Source organism: Trachypithecus francoisi, unplaced genomic scaffold (assembly GCF_009764315.1).
Source record: "Trachypithecus francoisi isolate TF-2019V2 unplaced genomic scaffold, Tfra_2.0 Contig01579, whole genome shotgun sequence".
Classification (NCBI taxonomy): Eukaryota; Metazoa; Chordata; class Mammalia; order Primates; family Cercopithecidae; genus Trachypithecus; species Trachypithecus francoisi.
Window position 1 is genome coordinate 12,358,374 of NW_022681442.1, and position 20,775 is coordinate 12,379,148.

Here is a 20,775-nt window from a genome sequence, read left to right on the forward strand (position 1 = left end):
CCAGGCTGGAGTGCAGTGGTGTGATCTCGGCTCACTGCAACCTCCACCTCCCACGTTCAAGCGATTCTCCTGCCTCAGCCTCCGGAGTAGCTGGGACTACAGGTGCCTGCCACCATGCCTGGCTAATTTTTTTCTATTTGTAGTAGAGACGGGGTTTTGCCATGTTGGGCAGTTTGGTCTCGAACTCCGGACCTCATGTGATCCGCCCGCCTTGGCCTCACAAAGTGCTGAGATTACAGGCGTGAGCCATCTTGCCCTGCTGGGAACTAAGATTTTTATTATTTTATTTTATTTTTTATTTTATTTTTTGAGATGGAGTCTTGCTCTGCCATCCAGGCTGGAGTGCAGTGGTGCAATCTTGGCTCACTGCAACTTCTGCTTCCCAGGTTCAAGCAATTCTCCTGCCTCAGTCTCTGGAGTAGCTGGGATTACAGGCATGCACCATCATGCCCGGCTAATTTTTGTATTTTTAGTAGAGATGGGGTTTCACCATGTTGTTTGCTTTTTTATTTTTGAGACAGTCTTGCTCTGTTGCCCAGGCTGGAGTGCAGTGGTGCAATCTTGGCTCACTGCAACCTCTGCCTCCCAGGTTCAAGCAATTCTCCTGTCTCAGCCTCTGGAGTAGCTGGGATTACAGATGTGCACCCCACCATGCCTGGTTAATTTTTGTATTTTTAGTGGAGATGGGGTTTCACCATGTTGGCCAGGCTGGTCTTGAACTCCTGACCTCAAGTGATCCACCTGCCTCGGCCTCCCAAAGTGCTGGGATTACAGGTATGAGCCACTGCCACTGGCCCTAAGATTGTTTGACAAGGCCTAGCATGGGAGTCTGCAAACTATGCCCTGTGGGCCAAATTTGGTCTACTATCTGTTGTTTTTCAGCCTTGAGCTAAGAACAATCTTTGCATTTTAAAATATAAGGCTGGCGGTGGTGGCACATGCCTGTAATCCTAGCACTTTGGAAGGCCAAGGCGGATGGATCACCTGAGGTCAGTAGTTCGAGGCCAGCCTGACCAACATGGTGAAACCCCCGTCTCTAGTAAAAATACAAAAATTAGCCAGGCATGGCGTGCATGCCTGTAGTCCTACCTACTTGGGAGGCTGAGGCAGGAGAATCACTTGAACCCAGGAGGCAGAGGTTGGCAGTGAGCCGAGATCGTGCCACTGTACTCCAGTCTGGGTGACAGAGCAAGACTCTGTCTCAAAAAAAAAAAATATATATATACACACACACACACACACACACACACACATATATATACACACACACACAGACTATTATCCCTTCAGCAAGCACAGTTGCTCAAAGAGTTGAAGACATCGCCTCTTGGCTCACAAATTCTAAAATATGTACCATCCTGGCCCTTCACAGAAAAAGTTTGCTGACCTCTGGTCTAGACTCTAAGGTATGACCATGTGTGCAAGTGGCTGAGGTAAGGCAGAGGACCCAACCAGGAAGGTCAGGTCACAGGTGGTCACTGATGCTACCTCCAGGAGTCAGCAGCTCAAGGGAGGAATACAGCTGCCTGTGAGGGTTGCAGGGGTAGCAGAGTGCTCAGGAATGGGCGATGATGGAGTTAACGGTTGCATGATCCAAGAGCATAAACAAAGGGGCAATTCAGTCACCCCTCGGCGGTCAGGAAAGGCTTTGCAAAGGAAGCCTTTGAGCTGAGGCCTGAAGTATTGGCAGCAGATAGTGGGGTGAAGGTGGGTGGGATGGGGAGGAGGAAAGGGGTATTTAGGTATAGGAAAGCCAGTATCTTTTTTTTTTTTTTGAGACAGAATCTTGCTCTGTCACCAGGCTGGAGTACAGTGGTACAATCTCGGCTCACTGCAACCTCCGCCTCCCGGGTTCAAGTGATTCTCCTGCCTCAGCCTCCCAAGTGGCTGGGACTACAGGCGCCTGCCACCACGCCTGGTTAATTTTTCTATTTTTTTTAGTAGAGGCAAGGTTTCACCATATTGGCCAGGCTGGTATCGAACTCCTGACCTCAGGTGATCCACCACCTGGCCTCCCAAAGTGTTAGGAGTACAGGCGTGAGCCACCGCCCCCGGCCTACTGTGCCTGGTACATGAAATGCACTTGATAGGCTGGGCGCGGTGGCTCAAGCCTGTAATCCCAGCACTTTGGGAGGCCGAAAGGGGCGGATCACGAGGTCAGGAGATCGAGACCATCCTGGCTAACATGGTGAAACCCCGTCTCTACTAAAAAATACACACACACAAAAAAAACTAGCCGGGCAAGGTGGCGGGCGCCTGTAGTTCCAGCTACTCGGGAGGGTGAGGCAGGAGAATGGCGGGAACCCGGGAGGCGGAGCTTGCAGTGAGCTGAGATCCAGCCACTGCACTCCAGCCTGGGCGACAGAGTGAGACTCCGTCTCAAAAAAAAAAAAAAAAAAAAAAAAAAAAAAAAAAAAAAAAAGAAATGCACTTGATAATGGCTGGTTGAAGGAATGTATTACTGTGAACCTTAGTTAACCTCTTTGAAATTCCTTATGCTCGGCCGGGCGCGGTGGCTCAAGCCTGTAATCCCAGCACTTTGGGAGGCCGAGACGGGCGGATCACGAGGTCAGGAGATCGAGACCATCCTGGCTAATACGGTGAAACCCTGTCTCTACTTAAAAATACAAAAAACTAGCCGGGCGACGAGGCGGGCGCCTGTAGTCCCAGCGACTCGGGAGGCTGAGGCAGGAGAACGGCGTAAACCCAGGAGGCGGAGCTTGCAGTGAGCTGAGATCCGGCCACTGCACTCCAGCCTGGGTGGCAGAGCAAGACTCCGTCTCAAAAAAAAAAAAAAAAAAAAAAAAAAAAGAAATTCCTTATGCTCATGGGGTACAAATACCTTCATTACCTCAAACTTGTAAATAAAACTAGAAATGTGAAAACACTTTGTAAATTGTAAAACATGCTACTTGTTTTAATGCTGTATGATACTATGTTGCAAATATGTATAATGCAGTACTTCTGTTGTGCTAAAAATTGTCTTTCTGGGAATCATGTTTACTCAAGTCAGAAAAAAACCCTAAAACATCATATTAATGATCCAGTCATATGTAATACAAAATTAATTTGATTAGTTAGAAAAAACCATGAGCCTGATTATTTCCTCTTACCATTTCCCAAAGTGGTTTCTATCATCTTCAGGTTGCCTGTTTTCTACTAAGTAAGCATTAATCAACGGCAAATAATTATCCTTTTCTCCTGACCCAGATTAGATCCTATCTTGTCGCTCATTGTGTATTCATTTATTTTCACCAGTGAATCATTAACTCCTTGAAAGCAGGCATCTTGATCTTTTTATCTTCAGCATCCAATGACTATTAGCTGGTACTGAATATTTGTGGTACATATATATTTTTAATTTTTTAATTTTTTTTTTTGAGACGGAGTCTCACTCTGTGGCCCAGGCTGGAGTGCAGTGGCTCCATCTTGGCTCACTGCAACCTCCACCTCCTGGGTTCAAGCAATTCTCCTGCCTCAGCCTCCTGAGTAGCTGGGACTACAGGTGTGCACCACCATGTCCGGCTAGTTTTTTTTTTTTTTTTGGCTCTTTATTTTTGCATTTTTAGTAGAGACAGGGTTTCATCAGGTTGACCAGGCTGGTCTCAAATTCCTGAACTCAGGCAATCCACTTGCCTTGGCCTCCCAAAGTGCTGGGATTATAGGCAGGAGCCACCGCACCTGGCCACGTTGGTTGAATTTAATAGGTAAATTTATCCTGGAAATTGATGTTACACCTTTATTCGTTCCCAAAATGCCACTACACTTTACATAATTTTATTTAAATACAAGTATATGATCATTTGTTATATTACGAAATGCTTTATATACTTTAAATAATTTGAAAGGCAGAAGGATCAATATGTAGGGATATTGGATATCATTTTATCTCCCAAGTTTCTGTATTTTTTTTTTTTTTTTTTTTGAGACAGAGTCTCGCTCTGTCGCCCAGGCTGCAGTGCGGTGGCATAATCTTGGCTCACTGCAACCTCCACCTCTGGGGTTCCAGTGATTCTCCTGCCTCAGCCTCCCGAGTAGCTGGGACTACAGGGACTTGCCGCCATGCCAGGCTAATTTTTGTGTTTTTAGTAGAGACAGGGTTTCACCATATTGGCCAGGCTGGTCGCAAACTCCTGACCTTGTGATCCACCTGCCTCGGCCTCCCAAAGTGCTGGGGTTACAGGCCTGAGCCACCGTGCCCCACCTATCTCCCAAGTTTCTAGTGTCTGTGTTGTTGTGGGCACACCAAATAATGAGTAATAACGAATGAAGCCATTTTACTATTTTTTTTTTTTTTTAGATGGAGTCTTGCTCTGTTGTCCAGGCTGGAGTGCAGTGGCACAATCTTGGCTCATGCAACCTCCACCTCCAGGGTTCAAGTGATTCTCCTGCCTTGGCCTCCCGAGTAGCTGGGATTAGGGGTGCGTGCCACCACGCCTAATTTTTGTATTTTTAGTACAGACGGGGTTTCAGCATGTTGGCCAAGCTGGTCTCAAACTCCTGACCTTGTGATTCGCCTGCCTCGGCCTCCCAAAGTGCTGGGATTACAGACGTGAGCCATCATGCTGGCCCATTTCACTATTTTCTTTGAGAAATGATAACAGAAAGTTAAGAATGTCAGCAAGCTTTTTTTCTGATTTTTTAGGCCAACTTTATTTTGTTTGCATCTCTTTATGATCTGCTAAATGGTTCTCTGTCTACATCTCTTAAAAGAAGTATGTGCTCATATGTTTCACTCTTTAATTTTGACTTAATTATTATATACACAAACAAGTCTCTTGATCCTGCCCATAAAACAGTTACTATAGCTTCTCACTACTTGTTTTTATATCAATCCTGCCTGACTCTTATTTTTTGTTGAGTAAGCTCAGACACAGAATGGTCTAAGCATTCTGGAGGAAGAGCTCTCTGAAACTAATTTTAAAATAAACTTCTTTAGAATTTGTGATTCTTTTGGGTCCATGTTTACATTTCCAAATCTTCTTTCTTTATAGTGATCAATTTAGGGCCGGGCGCAGTGGCTCAAGCCTGTAATCCCAGCACTTTGGGAGGCCCAGACGGGCGGATCACGAGGTCAGGAGATCGAGACCATCCTGGCTAACACGGTGAAACCCCGTCTCTACTAAAAAATACAAAAAACTAGCCGGGCGAGGTGGCGGGCGCCTGTAGTCCCAGCTACTCGGAAGGCTGAGCCAGGAGAATGGCGTAAATCCGGGAGGTGGAGCTTGTAGTGAGCTGAGATCTGGCCACTGCACTCCAGCCTGAGTGACAGAGCAAGACTCCGTCTCAAAAAAAAAAAAAGTGATCAATTTAGTTAAATAGAAAAACCTCTCCTGTAGTAGAACTGTTCATGTTGAAAAATAAAAGAAAAACCTCTTTGTGGAGGCAGAAGTAATGAGGGGGAAATGCTTTTTGTGTATATCCTGTGGTTTTTCTCATTCTTCTATTTTCTTTTTTTGAGACGGAGTCTTGCTCTGTCGCCCATGCTGGAGTGCAGTGGCCCGATCTTGGCTCACTGCAACCTTTGCCTCCCGGGTTCAAGCGACTCTCTTGCCTCAGCTTCCTGAGTAGCTGGGATTACAAGCGCCAGCCACAGCTCCTGGCTAATTTTTTTTATTTTTATTTTTGAGACGGAGTCTCGCCCTGTCACCCAGGCTAGAGTGCAGTGGCACAATCTAGGCTCACTGCAACCTCCACTTCCCGGGTTCCAGCGATTCTCCTGCCTCAGCCACCTGAGTAGCTGGCATTACAGGCGCTTGCCACCACGCCCGGCTAATTTTTTGTATCTTTAGTAGAGATGGGGGTTTCACCATGTTGGCCAGGCTGGTCTCGAACTCCTGACCTCGTGATCCGCCCGCCTCGGCCTCCCAAAGCGTCGAGATTACAGGCGTGAGCCACCACGCCAGGCCTAATTTTTGTACTTTTAGTAGAGACGGGGTTTCGCCTTGGCCCAGCTGGTCTTGAACTCCTGGCCTTAGGTAATCCACCCGCCCCAGTCACCCAAAGTGCTGGGGGATTACAGGCGTGAGCCACCATGCCCGGCCGACTTCCTCATTCATTAATTCACATATCTCATCTATTAAATGTGTAATACATTGACGATAATCGATTTCACTGTTGCCTTCTAAATTTTCCTTCTGAGCTCATCTTTATTTCATACCAAGGTCTTGAGAATTAGATTCGGTTCAAATGGTTTTCAAGTTCTAGGTAAAGTACTTCGTCTGCGAACATTAAAATTGTTAAGCAACAATAAAAGACAGGGCCTCTCAAATTGATTTTTTTCACTAACACTAATTTTTCTTAATTTGTTTGTGACGTGCGCTGTATGTAAAAAGTGACGACATTCCTTTCCTTGTGTTTTCAAACACCAAGCAAATCTGCAGTGCTCCAGGGCGTTTCACCCTTTGCCAGGTCGCTCTGTCCCCACTCGGAGAGCCTCAATTTCTCAAGGCAATCCCTGTAACACCAACTTTTTACTTTACCAAGACATAAAATAACCTTGCTTGCTTATTTTAGCCGTCACTCTTCCCCATGCTTGTCCCTCCGGGTTGAGCGGCGCTGACCTGATGACACCTGCTTACTGTCGTTATACTCAGCATTTTCAGATAGCCAAGACAGGCCATTCCCTGGTTGGATGGGACCTTATTGTAACAGCACGACTCCGCACAAGCCGCTTTGAAAATCAATCTGCAGACGTTTGCTTGTTCTCCAGACAGAAACTCTGACCCCACACTCACCCTTCCCACCCCAATTCTCGCTCGAAGACTGAAGAGCCTGGGAACCGTCTCTCTAACACTACCCAGGACTGGCCCAAGAGGAGAACTGGACCTTGCGCGCCTAGGATCCCGGCGCCGCAACGTCTGTCGGCGTGCGTGACGCCAGCGCGCTTGCGCGCACGGAGGCCCGCCCCTACATCCGGGGCCTGGACGGCGCCAGGGCCGCCGCGCGGAGGTCACGTGGCTCTTTCCTTTCCGTCTCTGGCCGGCTGGGCGCGGGCGACTGCTGGCGAGGCGCGTGGAACCTTACGCTGGTTCCCCTTCGTCTCCTCTCCCGGCCGGGGCCACTAGAGAGTTCGCTGACGCCGGGTGAGCTGAGCCTGCCGCCAAGATGCCGGCCTATTTTCAGAGGCCGGAAAATGCCCTCAAACGCGCCAACGGTGAGTAGCTGATCGGGGCGCGCCGGGCTGGGGCGGCCCGAGGCCTCCGAGGTCGAGAGCGCGGGCCTGTTTCCCACTGCTCTGCCGCCCGGCCCGCGCGGGGAGAGGAGACCGATGCGGCCTACTAGCTGCTGTCCCAGCCCGTGGTTGGGCATGGGTTTCCTTCTCACTTTATCGACTGGGGTCTGGGAGGCGCGGAGCCCGGAACCGTCGCCCCGGGGGCCCTTCCTTCCCCCTGCCGCCTTCGGGTGCGTCGCGGGGACCGCAGCCGGGGAGACAGCCCCTACGCAGGCTGGAGCTCCCTCCCCGCTGCCTGGCTCCGCTGGCTCTCCAGGTCCCTGGAGCTTTGGTCTGCTTAGGCCCCGAGCCCCCAGCCGCCATCTGGGAGTGCCGGGGAGTAAGAAACATGGCTCCCTCCCGGGGACAATGCACGCGAGAGCCTCGGCTCCACCTCCTGCCCGGGCCGGGAGCCCTACGGACCCACCCCCGGTCCTCCCGCAGCCACCCCCGCTCTCCAAACCGCGCTCAGTACTTTGCTGGGTCAGGGTCCACTTACCCTTCACACAGCCGCTTTATATTCACTTAGGGGCCTCTTGACCCATTTAACCTGATTCCTGTTTTTTTGCTTTGTTTTGTTTTGTTTTTGTTTTTTCTTTTTTCCTGGCATTGATTAGAAGCATTCCGAAAGCCTGTTTCGAATCACTGGAAGTTGGAATAGAGTTAATGTAAAGGGACTTCACGTCTCCTCTTAAAGATAACGAAACAGGCCTAGAGAGAGGTTTCCCCAAGGTCACTCTGGGAGTTGTTGAGCCAAGAGACTTAAAACCAACGTCTCTTGACATCCAGATCAGTCCTTTTTTCCTGCCACAGTGCTGCTTTCTGCGATTTCTGTTTTCATATGTGTACTTCGGCCATTGGCGCTTGAGGGAAAAACTTCTGTGCCCCGATCTCTCCAAGGCGCTTGAGGGAAAAACTTCTGTGCCCCGATCTCTCCAAGGCATTGATTACATTGGCGTTCTGGGGATGCACATGTTCTTACCTAGTCTCTGGGCTTAAGAAACTTTGTTTTAGGGTTTTTTTTTTTTTTCTCCCTCTAACCAGACAATTTTAATAATCGTTAGGGCATGGATAGCTCTTCTTTTCATCCTTCCTTCACCGAAATAGAAGTTTTAGATTTTACCCATGTTGTAGATGAATATACCTTGTGAGTTACAGTTTTATGTTGCAGAGCTTATTTTGTTAGCTTCTTTGAAAATTCATCTTGTGAAGACGGCAGTTTGAGTCAGCACATAAACTGATAATCTGGCAGGACCAGAGATATGTTGGTCATATACTTTTTAAAGTAAAAGTAACACTTTTGTGGGGGAGGGAACTGGTCTGTGGAATAGGCTAATTCCACATTGTGTGGAATGGAGTAATTGTTTTAAAAACTTATTCAAACTACAACATAGGTGTGATCGCTAATTGATTCTAATGATAACCAGTGATCTAATGGTTAGAGCAGACAAGAAGTTTTAAGATGTTTATTAATATTTCGGAAAGAAGAGATTGAAATGGAACTTTGTCACTATCAACCAAACTGTAGCAAAGTTTATGACTTTTCGACTTTTCGAAACTTAGAATTTGTAGTATACAAAATGATTTGCATGAAATGACTACTCTGCATGGCTGTTGTGGATGTTTTACAGTCATTTGCATGCTTTGCCCAACAGGTATTTTTTTTCCTGTGCTAGTAGGCCAAAGCACTATAACGGCCTACATACTACATATTTGGTGTGTTCGGGCCTTGTTTCCTTTATTGCTTCTCTTTTTGGAATCTTCATAAGAACTTGATACAGAAAAGATATGTAGTGTGCATCAAACATTTTTTTCCTGTTTCTAAATTGACAGGCTTGATTCATAAAAGGGCAGGTTAAGGAAAGGATCTGAAATTAAAGTAGGCAAGATGAGGGACACCGGGGGAAACCTGAGTTTTGTTTGTGTAGCTTTTTAAAAAAGACTGTGGCGACGCCTTGCTTGCAGCCCTTTGAAGCTGTTGGATGGGGATGCATGTGTTACCTTCAGAGTAGAAACTCATACCTTTCATCTTGAGGGATCCCTTCTCAAAGGGAGCAGCAGATCGTGGATGGTCCAGGGCACTGCTTCCAAAACATAAGTGAAGGGTCAAAGGGCATTCACCTAATTGGAAATAATCTCATTTTATCTAAATGTTTTATATGTAACATTTATGATCGCAACAATATTTAGACCTAATCTATTGCATTATCTTAATAAAATGTAAATACGTTGAAGTAGAATAGTCATTCAGGTCACCCTAAACATACATATCAGCAGTTTTTTGGGGAAAAATTATAGTAGTCATTTGGGAAGGTGAGAACTTGGACCAGCAGTTACAGGCAAGAATTTCGTATCCTATAATCATTTAGAGGAGGCCCCTTTTTCGTATTATAGCCTTAGTAGTGCCAGACTAACTGCTGCTGACCTTACTATAGTTTCTGTTCCACAACCAGTGCCTTTAAAAAATAAAGCTGTTAGTAAGTCCACAAATTGAGTAACATTATAGCATATCTATTTGGTCTGTTGCACAAATAAACTAGTAAACATCATCCTTTATATATACTTTCAGTAATGAATTTGAAAGGTATGCTCCAAATGCTCACCCATCCAGTAAGGTTTATAATTCTAGATTTTAATTTTTATTTCTATAATATTAATCTGGAAGTCAATATTTTAAATATTGAAATAGAACCTTTAGTTTACCATAGTTCTTTCCAGCCTCAAAAGCTTCCCCTGGCCACCATTAAATAATTCAGAGGAACTAAATTCTTGTATGTAAATTAGGACAAAGGCAGAAGACTGACTGTCATGGATTATGAAAAATCTGTTCTCATTCCAACTATTTATTTATTTATTTATTTAAGACAGAATCTCGCTCTGTTGGCCAGGCTGGAGTGCAGTGGCACTATCTCGGCTCACTGCAACCTCCGCCTCCCGGGCTCAAGCTATTCTCCTGCCTCAGCCTCCCAAGTAGCTGGGATTAACAGGCATGTGCCACCATGCCCGGCTAATTTTTTTATTATTTTCAGTAGAGACAGGGTTTCACTATGTTTCCCAGGCTGATCTTGAAACCCTGGCCTCAAGTGACCTGCTTGCCTTGGCCTCCCAAAGTGCTGGGATTTACAGGCGTGAGCCCCCACACCTGGCTAAGGAATCAAGTTTTAATTGACTGTTCAGGAAGTAAAAAATAGTTTCAGTTCCATCTCTAAAAGGCCCTTTTTAGATTAGGAATTGGATACAATAGGTCGGTTTAGTGCTGCTGCTGTGATTTTCTTAAAGTATAAATTCTGTTAAACACATTTACTCCCAAGTTTTTTGCTGATAAGAGACTGTTTTTGTTAGGAAGAACACCTAATGTACTGTTACATTTTCTTTTCTTTTTTTCTTTTTTGAGACAGTCTCTCCCTCTGTTGCCCAGGCTGGAGTGAGTGACGCAATCTTGGCTCACTGCAACCTCCGCCTCCTGGTTTCAAGTGATTCTAAAGTCTCAGCCTCCAGAGTATTTGGGATTACAGACCTGCACCACCATGCCTGGCTAATTTTTGTGTTTTTAGTGGAGACAAGGTTTCACCAAGTTGCCCAGGCTGATCTCTAACTCCTGACCACAAGTGATGCCTGGGCCTCCCATAGGACTGGGATTACCCAGGTGTGAGCCAAGGCACCTGGCTGTACTGTTACATTTTAGAAAATAACTTTGCATGCACTATAGGAAAAGACCAGGAGAAGACTGCAAGTTTTTCCCCCCCACCCCCAGTCCTACAACAAGGAAAGGCTTATTTCAACAAAGTATCTAGTTGTATTACATCTTTGTTTCATTTAGTAAGTTTTTTTTTTTTTTGAGACTGAGTCTGGCTCTGTCTCCCAGGCTGGAGTGCAGTGGCCGGATCTCAGCTCACTACAAGCTCCGCCTCTCGGGTTTACGCCATTCTCCTGCCTCAGCCTCCCGAGCAGCTGGGACCACAGGCTCCCGCCACCTCGCCCAGCTAGTTTTTTGTATTTTTTAGTGGAGACGGGGTTTCACCGTGTTAGCCCGGATGGTCTCGATCTCCTGACCTCGTGATCCACCCGTCTCGGCCTCCCAAAGTGCTGGAATTACAGACTTGAGCCACCGCGCCCGGCCAAGTTTTTTTTTTTTTGATAGTAAGATTGACTTAGTGAAAGATGGACTTTTTCATGCAGTGGTGAAGGGTTTTGTCATTATTTGCATGTGAAAAATGTGATTTCATATAAGGTATTATGCAAATATTTATTTCAGTATGTTTTGTGGTTTATCCTGTTGCTAACTTTTTTTTTTTTTTTTTTTTTGAGACTTGTTGCCCAGGCTGGAGTACAGTGGCACTATCTCGGCTCACTGCAACCTCCGCCTCCTGGGTTCAAGTAATTGACCTGCCTCAGCCTCCCAAGTAGCTGGGATTACGGGTGTGCACCACCATGGCCCAGCTATTTTTTGTATTTTTAATAGAGACGAGGTTTCACCATATTAGCCAGGCTGGTCTCGAACTCGACCTCAGGTGATTTGCCCACCTCGGCTTCCCAAAGTGCTGGGATTACAGGCGTGAGCCACCATGCCTGGCCGCAAACTTTTTGATATATTGGAGAGGTGGAGTATTGTTTTTGGTTTTCCTGGAGGAAAGAATGTTGGGAAGCATCATTTCTGGAAGATGGGATCTTTGAAAGAAGAAGGAGAATTACTAAATCTGTGGATCTAATAAGACCCCCAAATAATGGACATGTTTGCCGATTGCTTGCTTAGCACAGAGTTACGTGGTAGATAATGCTATGTCTTATCGGGTAGCTCTTAAAAGAAAAAGTGTTGGCTGGGCGCAGTGGCTCATGCCTGTAACCACAGCACTTTGGGAGGCCGAGGTGGGCGGGTCAGGATGTCAAGAGATGGAGACCATCCTGGCTAACACGGTGAAACCCCATCTCCACTAAAAATACAAAAAAAAAAAAAAAAAAAAAAATTAGCCAGGCGTGGTGGCAGGTGCCTGTAGTCCCAGCTACTCAGGAGGCTGAGGCAGGAAAATGACGTGAACCCGGTAGGCAGATCTTGCAGTGAGCAGAGATCAAGCTACTGCATTCCAACCTGGGCGACAGAGCCAGACTCCATCAAAAAAAAAAAAAAAAGTCTTGTTCCAAGGAAAATAAGCAATGATATTTTTAAAAAGGAGAGAGATACATATAGTGTTTTAAGCCTTTTTTTAAAATTAATTTATTTTTTAAATTATACTTTAAGTTCTAGGGTACATGTGCATAACGTGTAGGTTTGTTACATATGTATACTTGTGCCATGTTGGTGTGCTGCACCCATCAACTCGTCAGCACCCATCAATTCGTCATTTATATCAGGTATAACTCCCAATGCAATCCCTCCCCCCATCACACATGATAGGCCCCGATGTGTGATGTTAAGCCTTTTTTTAAATGTAGTGTTTTAGTTCCCCCAAATTATTTTTTAAATGCTCATTGAGAAGTTTGTGTGTGTGTGTGAAATTTGCAATTATGAATGTTAAGATGAATTTAACCAGTTGACTTAGGGTAAATAACCTCTTTCTCCCCCAGTCTATTAAGTGTACAAAAGAAAAGATGAGGAAATATAAGATAAATTTTAACCTTGGTCAAATAATGTAATGGTAGAGGTACTGCTTTTGACTGGTTTTCAAAACAATATGCATAAAACTTAAAATTGGAACTAGATTTTGAAATGTTAGCACATAGAATGCCTTTGGGCTCAGGGGATAATAAATTCAAAAGAATATAAGTTGGCTGGGCATGGTGACTCACGCCTGTAATCCCAGCACTTTGGGAGGCCAGGGCGGGTGGATCATGAGGTCAGGAGTTTGAGACCAGCCTGGCCAAGATGGTGAAACCCTGTCTCTACTAAACATACAAAAATAAGCTGGGCCCTGTGGCTGGTGCCTGTAATCCCAGCTACTCAGGAAGCTGAGGCAGGAGAATCGCATGAACCTGGGAGCCGGAGGTTGCGGTGAGCTGAGATCACACCAGTGTACTCCAGCTTGGGTGGCACAGCGAGACTCCGTCTCACGCACATACTCTATTTTTTTTCCTTTTTTCTTTTTTTCGAGTTGGAGTTTCATTCTTGTTGCCCAGGCTGGAGTGCAGTGGCACCATCTCAGCTCACCTCAACCTCCACCTCCCAGGTTCGTGCTATTCCCAGCCTCCGGAGTAGCTGGGATTACAGGCACGCGCCACTACGCCCTGCTAACAACTTTGTATTTTTAGTAGAGACTGGGTTTCTCCATTTTGGTTGTAGAGACTGGGTTTCTGCATTTTGGTTAGGCTAATCTTGAAATCCTAACCTCAAGTGATCTGCCCTTGTCCTCCCAAGGTGTTGGGATTACAGACATGAGCCACTGCGCCTGGCCCCATTTTTCTATTTTTTTATTAAAAAACAAAAAAACTTTTAGAGCAGTTTGAGATTTCCAGAGTGTTGGGAAGAGAGTACATAGTTTCAATGACACCACACCCACTTTCTCCCCTGTTGATTTTTATTTGTAATAACGAATGAACCAATACTGATACATTATTTATTTATATATTTTTTGAGACATGGAGTTTCACTCTTGTCGCCCAGGCTGGAGTGCAGTGGTGCGATTTCGGCTCACTGCAACCTCCCCCTCCTGGTTTCAAGTGTGATTCTCCTGCCTCAGCCTCCTCAGTAGCTGGGACTACAGGCACATACCACCATGCCCGGCTAATTTTTGTATTTTTGGTAGAGACGGGTTTCATCATATTGGCCAGGGTGGTCTCCAACTCCAGACCTCAAGTGATTGGCCCACCTCGGCCTCCCAAAGTGCTGGGATTACAGACATGAGCCACTGCTCCTGGCCTGGAACTTTTAAATCACAGTGGAATACAGTGAAATTCAGTTTTACTTGTAGATCATATTGCAACACAGCTCAAGTCTTTCTGTTGTTTTACTTTTGATAATTATGGCATAGCTTTAGAAGTCAGAAATAAATGTAACTTAGTAAAAAGTTGGTAATGAGTTGGAGAATTGAAATAGCCGTTTAAAAAAGTGAAGTTTAGACTCTTCTATAGTGTACATAACTAATTTTAATTCTCCTGAATTTTTCAGAATTTCTTGAAGTTGGCAAAAAGCAGCCTGCTCTGGACGTTCTTTATGATGTTATGAAAAGTAAAAAACATAGAACATGGCAAAAGATACACGAACCAATTATGTTGAAATACTTGGAACTTTGCGTGGATCTTCGCAAGAGCCACTTGGCAAAGGAGGGGTTGTACCAGTATAAAAACATTTGTCAACAGGTACAAACAGAACTGGGTTGTATATTTTTAACAAATGCTTTTAGTAATCTGCAGAAGAGCTTACTTTTCAAAGTTAATATATTGTATTTCTCTTAAAATTTGCCTTTAAAACATCTTATGGTTCAATGGAAAAATAAGTTCTGAAAAGTTTTTGTATTTTTGGATTAGGTGAACATAAAATCTCTGGAGGATGTTGTTAGGGCATATTTGAAAATGGCAGAGGAAAAAACTGAAGCTGCTAAAGAAGAATCTCAACAGATGGTCTTAGATATAGAAGATCTGGATAATATTCAAACTCCTGAGAGGTATGTGGGTTAGACCTCTAATAAATGCTTTGATAGTTAACTTAGTGTTTTCCTTTACATGGCTCTTCATTTCCTTTTGAAGTAGATGTTTATCAGAAAAAAATGCGAATCTTCGAAGTTTTAAATGCATAGTAACCAATAAATGTATGTAGGTAATAAAAATTCATAGAAGTGGAAAATGACAGCTGTAAGATAGAAGGGCAAATAGTAATTTAAATGATCATAATGCAGATTGGGAATTCAGGGAGTGGTTAGTGACACCTTTGCAGTGTGTACAAAGTTGTGGGAAGAATTTGCACTGTTTTCCCATGAACATTGTTGATTTTGGTTTTTAATCACATGGCAAAGTAGGAAACTGTCTAAAATTGTTTTCAACATTTTTTTCTGTCTTTGTAGTGTTCTCCTAAGTGCTGTAAGTGGTGAAGACACTCAGGATCGTACTGACAGATTACTTTTAACTCCATGGGTTAAATTCCTGTGGGAGTCTTACAGGCAGTGTTTGGACCTTCTTAGAAACAATTCTAGAGTAGAGCGCCTTTATCATGATATTGCCCAGCAAGGTAAGATGAGATCAAATCTGAGTGAAGTGCTTTGAAATTGAGGAGTAAATTTTCTGAAAAGTGCTTAAAATGAACTAGTTTTTATCCTTATTGAAATGTTGGCATTCACATGATATTAAATGACTGCGGCCGGATGTGGTGGCTCACACCTGTAATCCCAGCACTTTGGGAGGTCAAGGTAGGTAGATCACTTGAGGTCAGGAGTTCAAGAGCAGCCTGGCCAACTTGGTGAAACCCCTTCTCTACTAAAAATACAAAAAATTTAGCTGGGCATTGTGGTACACACCTGTAATCCCAGCTACTCAGGAGGCTGAGGTGGGAGGATTGCTTGAACCTAGGAGGCGGAGGTTGCAGTGAGCCAGGATGGCACTGCTACACTCTAGCCTTGGTAACAGCAAGACTCCGTCTCAAGAAAAAACAGGCCGGGCGCGGTGGCTCAAGCCTGTAATCCCAGCACTTTGGGAGGCCGAGACGGGCGGATCACGAGGTCAGGAGATCGAGACCATCCTGGCTAACACGGTGAAACCCCGTCTCTACTAAAATATACAAAAAATTAGCCGGGCGAGGTGGCGAGCGCCTGTAGTCCCAGCTACTCGGGAGGCTGAGGCGAGAGAATGGCGTAAACCCGGGAGGCGGAGCTTGCAGTGAGCTGAGATCCGGCCACTGCACTCCAGCCTGGGCGACAGAGCGAGACTCTGTCTCAAAAAAAAAAAAAAAAAAAAAAAAAGAAAAAACAAAAACAAAAAAACAAAACCAAAATGACCGAGTAAGGAATTTGTTTTCCTCGTTAAAGGAGTTTTGTGTGAATTGTATTTTATTGATATCTGAAAAATTTTTTTTTCTTTTTACACAAATATCAGTAACAATGAAAGACATTTTAAAGTCCTTTTGGAATTCTGCATATGACTGAAAAAATAAACTTCCTTTTTTTTTTTGGAGACGGAGTCTCGCTCTGTGGCCCAGGCTGGAGTGCAGTGGCCGGATCTCGGCTCACTGCAAGCTCCGCCTCCCGGGTTTACGCCATTCTCCTGCTTCCGCCTCCCGAGTAGCTGGGACTACAGGCGCCTGCCACCTCGCCCGGCTAATTTTTTGTATTTTTTAGTAGAGACGGGGTTTCACCGTGTTAGCCAGGATGGTCTCGATCTCCTGACCTCGTGATCCGCCCGTCTCGGCCTCCCAAAGTGCTGGGATTACAGGCTTGAGCCACCGCGCCCGGCCTTTTTTTTTTTTTTTAAGTAAACTTGAATTCTCTACTTTGGGTTTTTTTAAAATTTATTTTTATTTTTTAAAAAAGAGCTGGGATTTTGCATTGTTGCCCAGGCTGGTCTCAGACTTCTGGACTCAAGTGATCCTCTTGCTTTGACCTCCCAAAGTGCTGAGATTACAGCTCTGCCCAGCCTGAATTTTCACTTTAATACAAGTAAATTTGGACTTTTTCATAGCTGTTGATACAAATATTAACTTGAAGTTAAACTGCATCTCTGTTTTAGGTCTGTTAAAATAGACATACTATTTTTTTTTTTTTTGAGACGGAGTCTCGCTCTGTCGCCCAGGCTGGAGTGCAGTGGCGCGATCTCGGCTCACTGCAAGCTCCGCCTCCCGGGTCCCGCCATTCTCCTGCCTCAGCCTCCGAGTAGCTGGGACTACAGGCGCCCGCCACCTCGCCCGGCTAGTTTTTTTGTATTTTTAGTAGAGACGGGGTTTCACCATGTTAGCCAGGATGGTCTCGATCTCCTGACCTCGTGATCCACCCGTCTCGGCCTCCCAAAGTGCTGGGATTACAGGCTTGAGCCACCGCGCCCGGCTAGACATACTATTTTTAAGGGGAAAGGAAATCTAAAAAAAATCTAATATTGCATATGTGACAGTAAAAAAATTAACGTGTCCATTTAAATGACAGGGAACAAGTAGTTCATCCATCTGTAATCAGTTGAAATTAGGTTACTCAATTTGTATTATGTAGTTTTAATTAGTACAGAACCTTGTTGCTTTTTATGTAAGTTAGATATCAAGTTCATTATATTTCAGACTAGATTATTTTTACTCTTAGGATTTAAAGTGGTGGGTCTTTGAAAGGTGACTCTTAGATCTAAATTCTAGTTTCCCATTTGTAAACTCTGCCAGCACCACATTTTAGTTCTACGCAAGGACCGATAATTACGTTTTTGGTTTTGTTAGGGTTCACTCAAAAAGGTAGTCTGGATGAAATAAGTTGATTTTCATTGCATCACAAAGACTAAAGATGAGTTTGATGAGTCCTGTTAAAATAACTGATTTTAATATGTGAAGTAAAGCCTAGTCAAATATTTAAGTAGATAGTGGAAGGTACCTAATATATTTTACAATTATGCTTATAGCTTTCAAATTCTGCCTCCAATACACGCGTAAGGCTGAATTCCGTAAACTGTGTGACAATTTGAGAATGCACTTATCGCAGATTCAGCGCCACCATAACCAAAGTACGGCAATCAATCTTAATAATCCAGAGAGCCAGTCCATGCATTTGGAAACCAGACTTGTTCAGTTGGACAGTGCTATCAGCATGGAATTGTGGCAGGTATGTTGGACCTATTAGCTTTTCTTTCTAGAAATAATAGTCTATGTTACTTTTCTCCCCCTTAATGAATAGCTTCATCTTGGTATGCATTGGTTAATTTCAGTAGATAAGGTAAGGAATTAAAGTTGCCTGATGGACTGGGAAAAGTTCTGAACAAGAAATCTCAGAATATTTTGTTTCTAGTTGCCTTCTCTGAATTGTGGACCAAACCATATAAACACTTTCAGACACAAGTTTCTTGACATATAAAACAATACATTGCCACTGCTGCTCGAAGTGTGGTTTCATGACGTGTCATTTGTGAACTGTCTGGTCTGTGATGAAATAAGTATAGCGTAGAGAAGCATATGCAGAGTTTCTTAGTTGCAATTTTATTGTAAATTTTTTGTGTGTTTACTCTGATAAAAAGTGAGCTTTTTCTGATTCATTTTTGTGGTAATTTTGTATTTTATATTCTTCCGTAAGAGGTTAGAAATAAAAAAAAAAAAGAATCCTTTACTATTGATTGTTGGAGAAGTGCTGCCGTAGATTATTCTAGATTTCTTAGTAGTGCTTTAGCTGACTGTCTTGCATTGGAGATCTTGGTGGTGGTAGGAGGTTAGTCCTCACCTGGCCCTTTTTCTCTAAGAATCCTCCAAAAACATTCCATATAATTTTGTAGTCATGTGACCTTGAAGTCTTTTGTATATTTGATGGACAATATTTGATTGAAATTATAGAGGAAGAAACTAGAGATTGGGAGTCTTTGAGCCATGTGAAAGTGTGATTCGATGTCTTGTTCTTGCCTGTGTTTCCTTTTCTTTTTTTTTTGAGACGGAGTCTCGCTCTATCGCCCAGGCTGGAGTGCAGTGGCCAGATCTCAGCTCACTGCAAGCTCTGCCTCCCGGGTTTACGCCATTCTCCTGCCTCAGCCTCCCAAGTAGCTGGGACTACAGGCGCCCGCCAACTCGCCTGGCTAGTTTTTTGTATTTTTTAGTAGAGACGGGGTTTCGCCGTGTTAGCCAGGTTGGTCTCGATCTCCTGACCTCGCGATTCACCCGTCTCGGCCTCCCAAAGTGCTGGGATTACAGGCTTGAGCCACCGCGCCCGGCCACCTGTCTGTGTTTCCTTTTCTATAGGGACACCCATCTTAAAATAATACCTGTAGAAGATGAGTAAACATGCTCCATTGTAGAAAAAATGCATAAATTAAAAGAAGAGACATATTCATCTGTTATCTTATCACTCGGAAATAACCTGTTGTATGTCCTTCTAGATTTTTTTGTTTTTGTTGTCCCAAGTGATGGGATAATATGCAGATATTTTCTTTTTTTTTTGAGGCGGAGTCTCGCTCTGTCGCCTGGACTGGAGTGCATTGGCCAGATCTCAGCTCACTGCAAGCTCCGCCTCCCGGGTTTATGCCATTCTCCTGCCTCAGCCTCCCGAGTAGCTGGGACTACAGGCGCCCGCCACCTCGCCCGGCTAGTTTTTGTATTTTTAGTAGAGACGGGGTTTCACCGTGTTAGCCAGGATGGTCTCGATCTCCTGACCTTGTGATCCGCCCGTCTCGGCCTCCCAAAGTGCTGGGATTACAGGCTTGAGCCACCGCGCCCGGCCGCCAGATATTTTCTTGAGTCTGTTCTGTCTACATTCGAATATTTCCTAAAGAACTTTAAAAAGTTTAAGGAGTTAATGTTTTTGTAATTATGGCAGTTGTCTAAAATAGATATTATACATGAGTAAAGAGAACCACACAAAGGTATTTTATTTGCTATTTTTATGTTTCCTGTGTTGTAGGTTTCATAGAAATTTGAATTAGATTTTTTTCATGTTATAGAATGCAATGACTTTAATTTGTACTACTAATTTTAGGAAGCATTCAAAGCTGTGGAAGATATTCATGGGCTATTCTCCTTGTCTAAAAAACCACCTAAACCTCAGTTGATGGCAAATTACTATAACAAAGTCTCAACTGTGTTTTGGAAATCTGGAAATGCTCTTTTTCATGCATCTACACTCCATCGTCTTTACCATCTCTCTAGAGAAATGAGAAAGAATCTTACACAAGATGAGATGCAAAGGTAAGAATGTTATACTTGGATAACGTTGAAATTCTGTAACAAATATCATCTGTTACATGACATGGTATATTCTAGGCTGTGGTTTCTCAGCCTCTGCACTGCTGACATTTTGGGTTGGATAATTCTCAGTCGTGGGGCTGTCCTGTGTACTGCAGATTGTTTAGCAGCATCTCCAGCTTCTCCCCATTAGATGCTAGTAGCAACCACCCCCAGTTGTGACAATTATAGACGTCTCAAGATGTTACCCTTCCTGAACAGTATTCTTGGACTTTAGTAGTTGGTCTTGAACTCCTCACCTTAGGTGATAAGTAATTCCACTAAAAGCCCAATTGAGAAATTTGAATATTAGCAAAAACACATTTAACAGATGAGCTTTCTATCCACATACAGGTATTTAGAGTCTATTCTTAGAACAAATCGAAAATTAAGAAAAACCCTTTTTTTTTCCTTTTCTTTCTTTTTTTTTTATTTTATTTTATTTTTTTGGTGAGACAGAGTCTTGCTTTGTTGCCCAGGCTGGAGTGCAGTGGTGCGATCTCGGCTCACTGCATCCTTTGCCTCCCATGTTCAAGCGATTCTTCTGGCTCAGTCTCTGGAGTAGCTGGGATTACAGGCACCCATCACCATGCCTGGCTAATTTTTGCATTTTTAGTAGAGACGGGGTTTTACCATATTCGAGGCTGGCCTCGAACTTCTGACCTCGTGATCCACCTGTCCCCACCTCTCAAAAGTGCTGGGATTACAGGTGTGAGCCACCGCACCCAACTTTTTTTTTCCTCTTGAGACAGAG

The 20,775-nt window shown here is 44.2% G+C and overlaps 1 protein-coding gene across 2 annotated transcripts in view; it reads left to right on the forward strand.

Annotated features, from left to right (window-relative positions):
- Positions 1 to 6,349: 6,349 nt before the first annotated feature.
- EIF3A (eukaryotic translation initiation factor 3 subunit A) overlaps positions 6,350 to 20,775 on the forward strand; it is a 52,465-nt gene continuing 38,039 nt past the window's right edge. For both annotated transcript variants that reach the window (XM_033181496.1, XM_033181505.1), the window contains exons 1-6: positions 6,350 to 7,156; positions 14,313 to 14,503; positions 14,672 to 14,808; positions 15,205 to 15,368; positions 17,726 to 17,925; positions 19,777 to 19,985. In XM_033181496.1, coding sequence (XP_033037387.1) covers positions 7,108 to 7,156; positions 14,313 to 14,503; positions 14,672 to 14,808; positions 15,205 to 15,368; positions 17,726 to 17,925; positions 19,777 to 19,985 — 950 coding nt within the window. In that variant the 5' untranslated portion in view covers positions 6,350 to 7,107. The remainder of the gene's footprint in view (positions 7,157 to 14,312; positions 14,504 to 14,671; positions 14,809 to 15,204; positions 15,369 to 17,725; positions 17,926 to 19,776; positions 19,986 to 20,775) is intronic.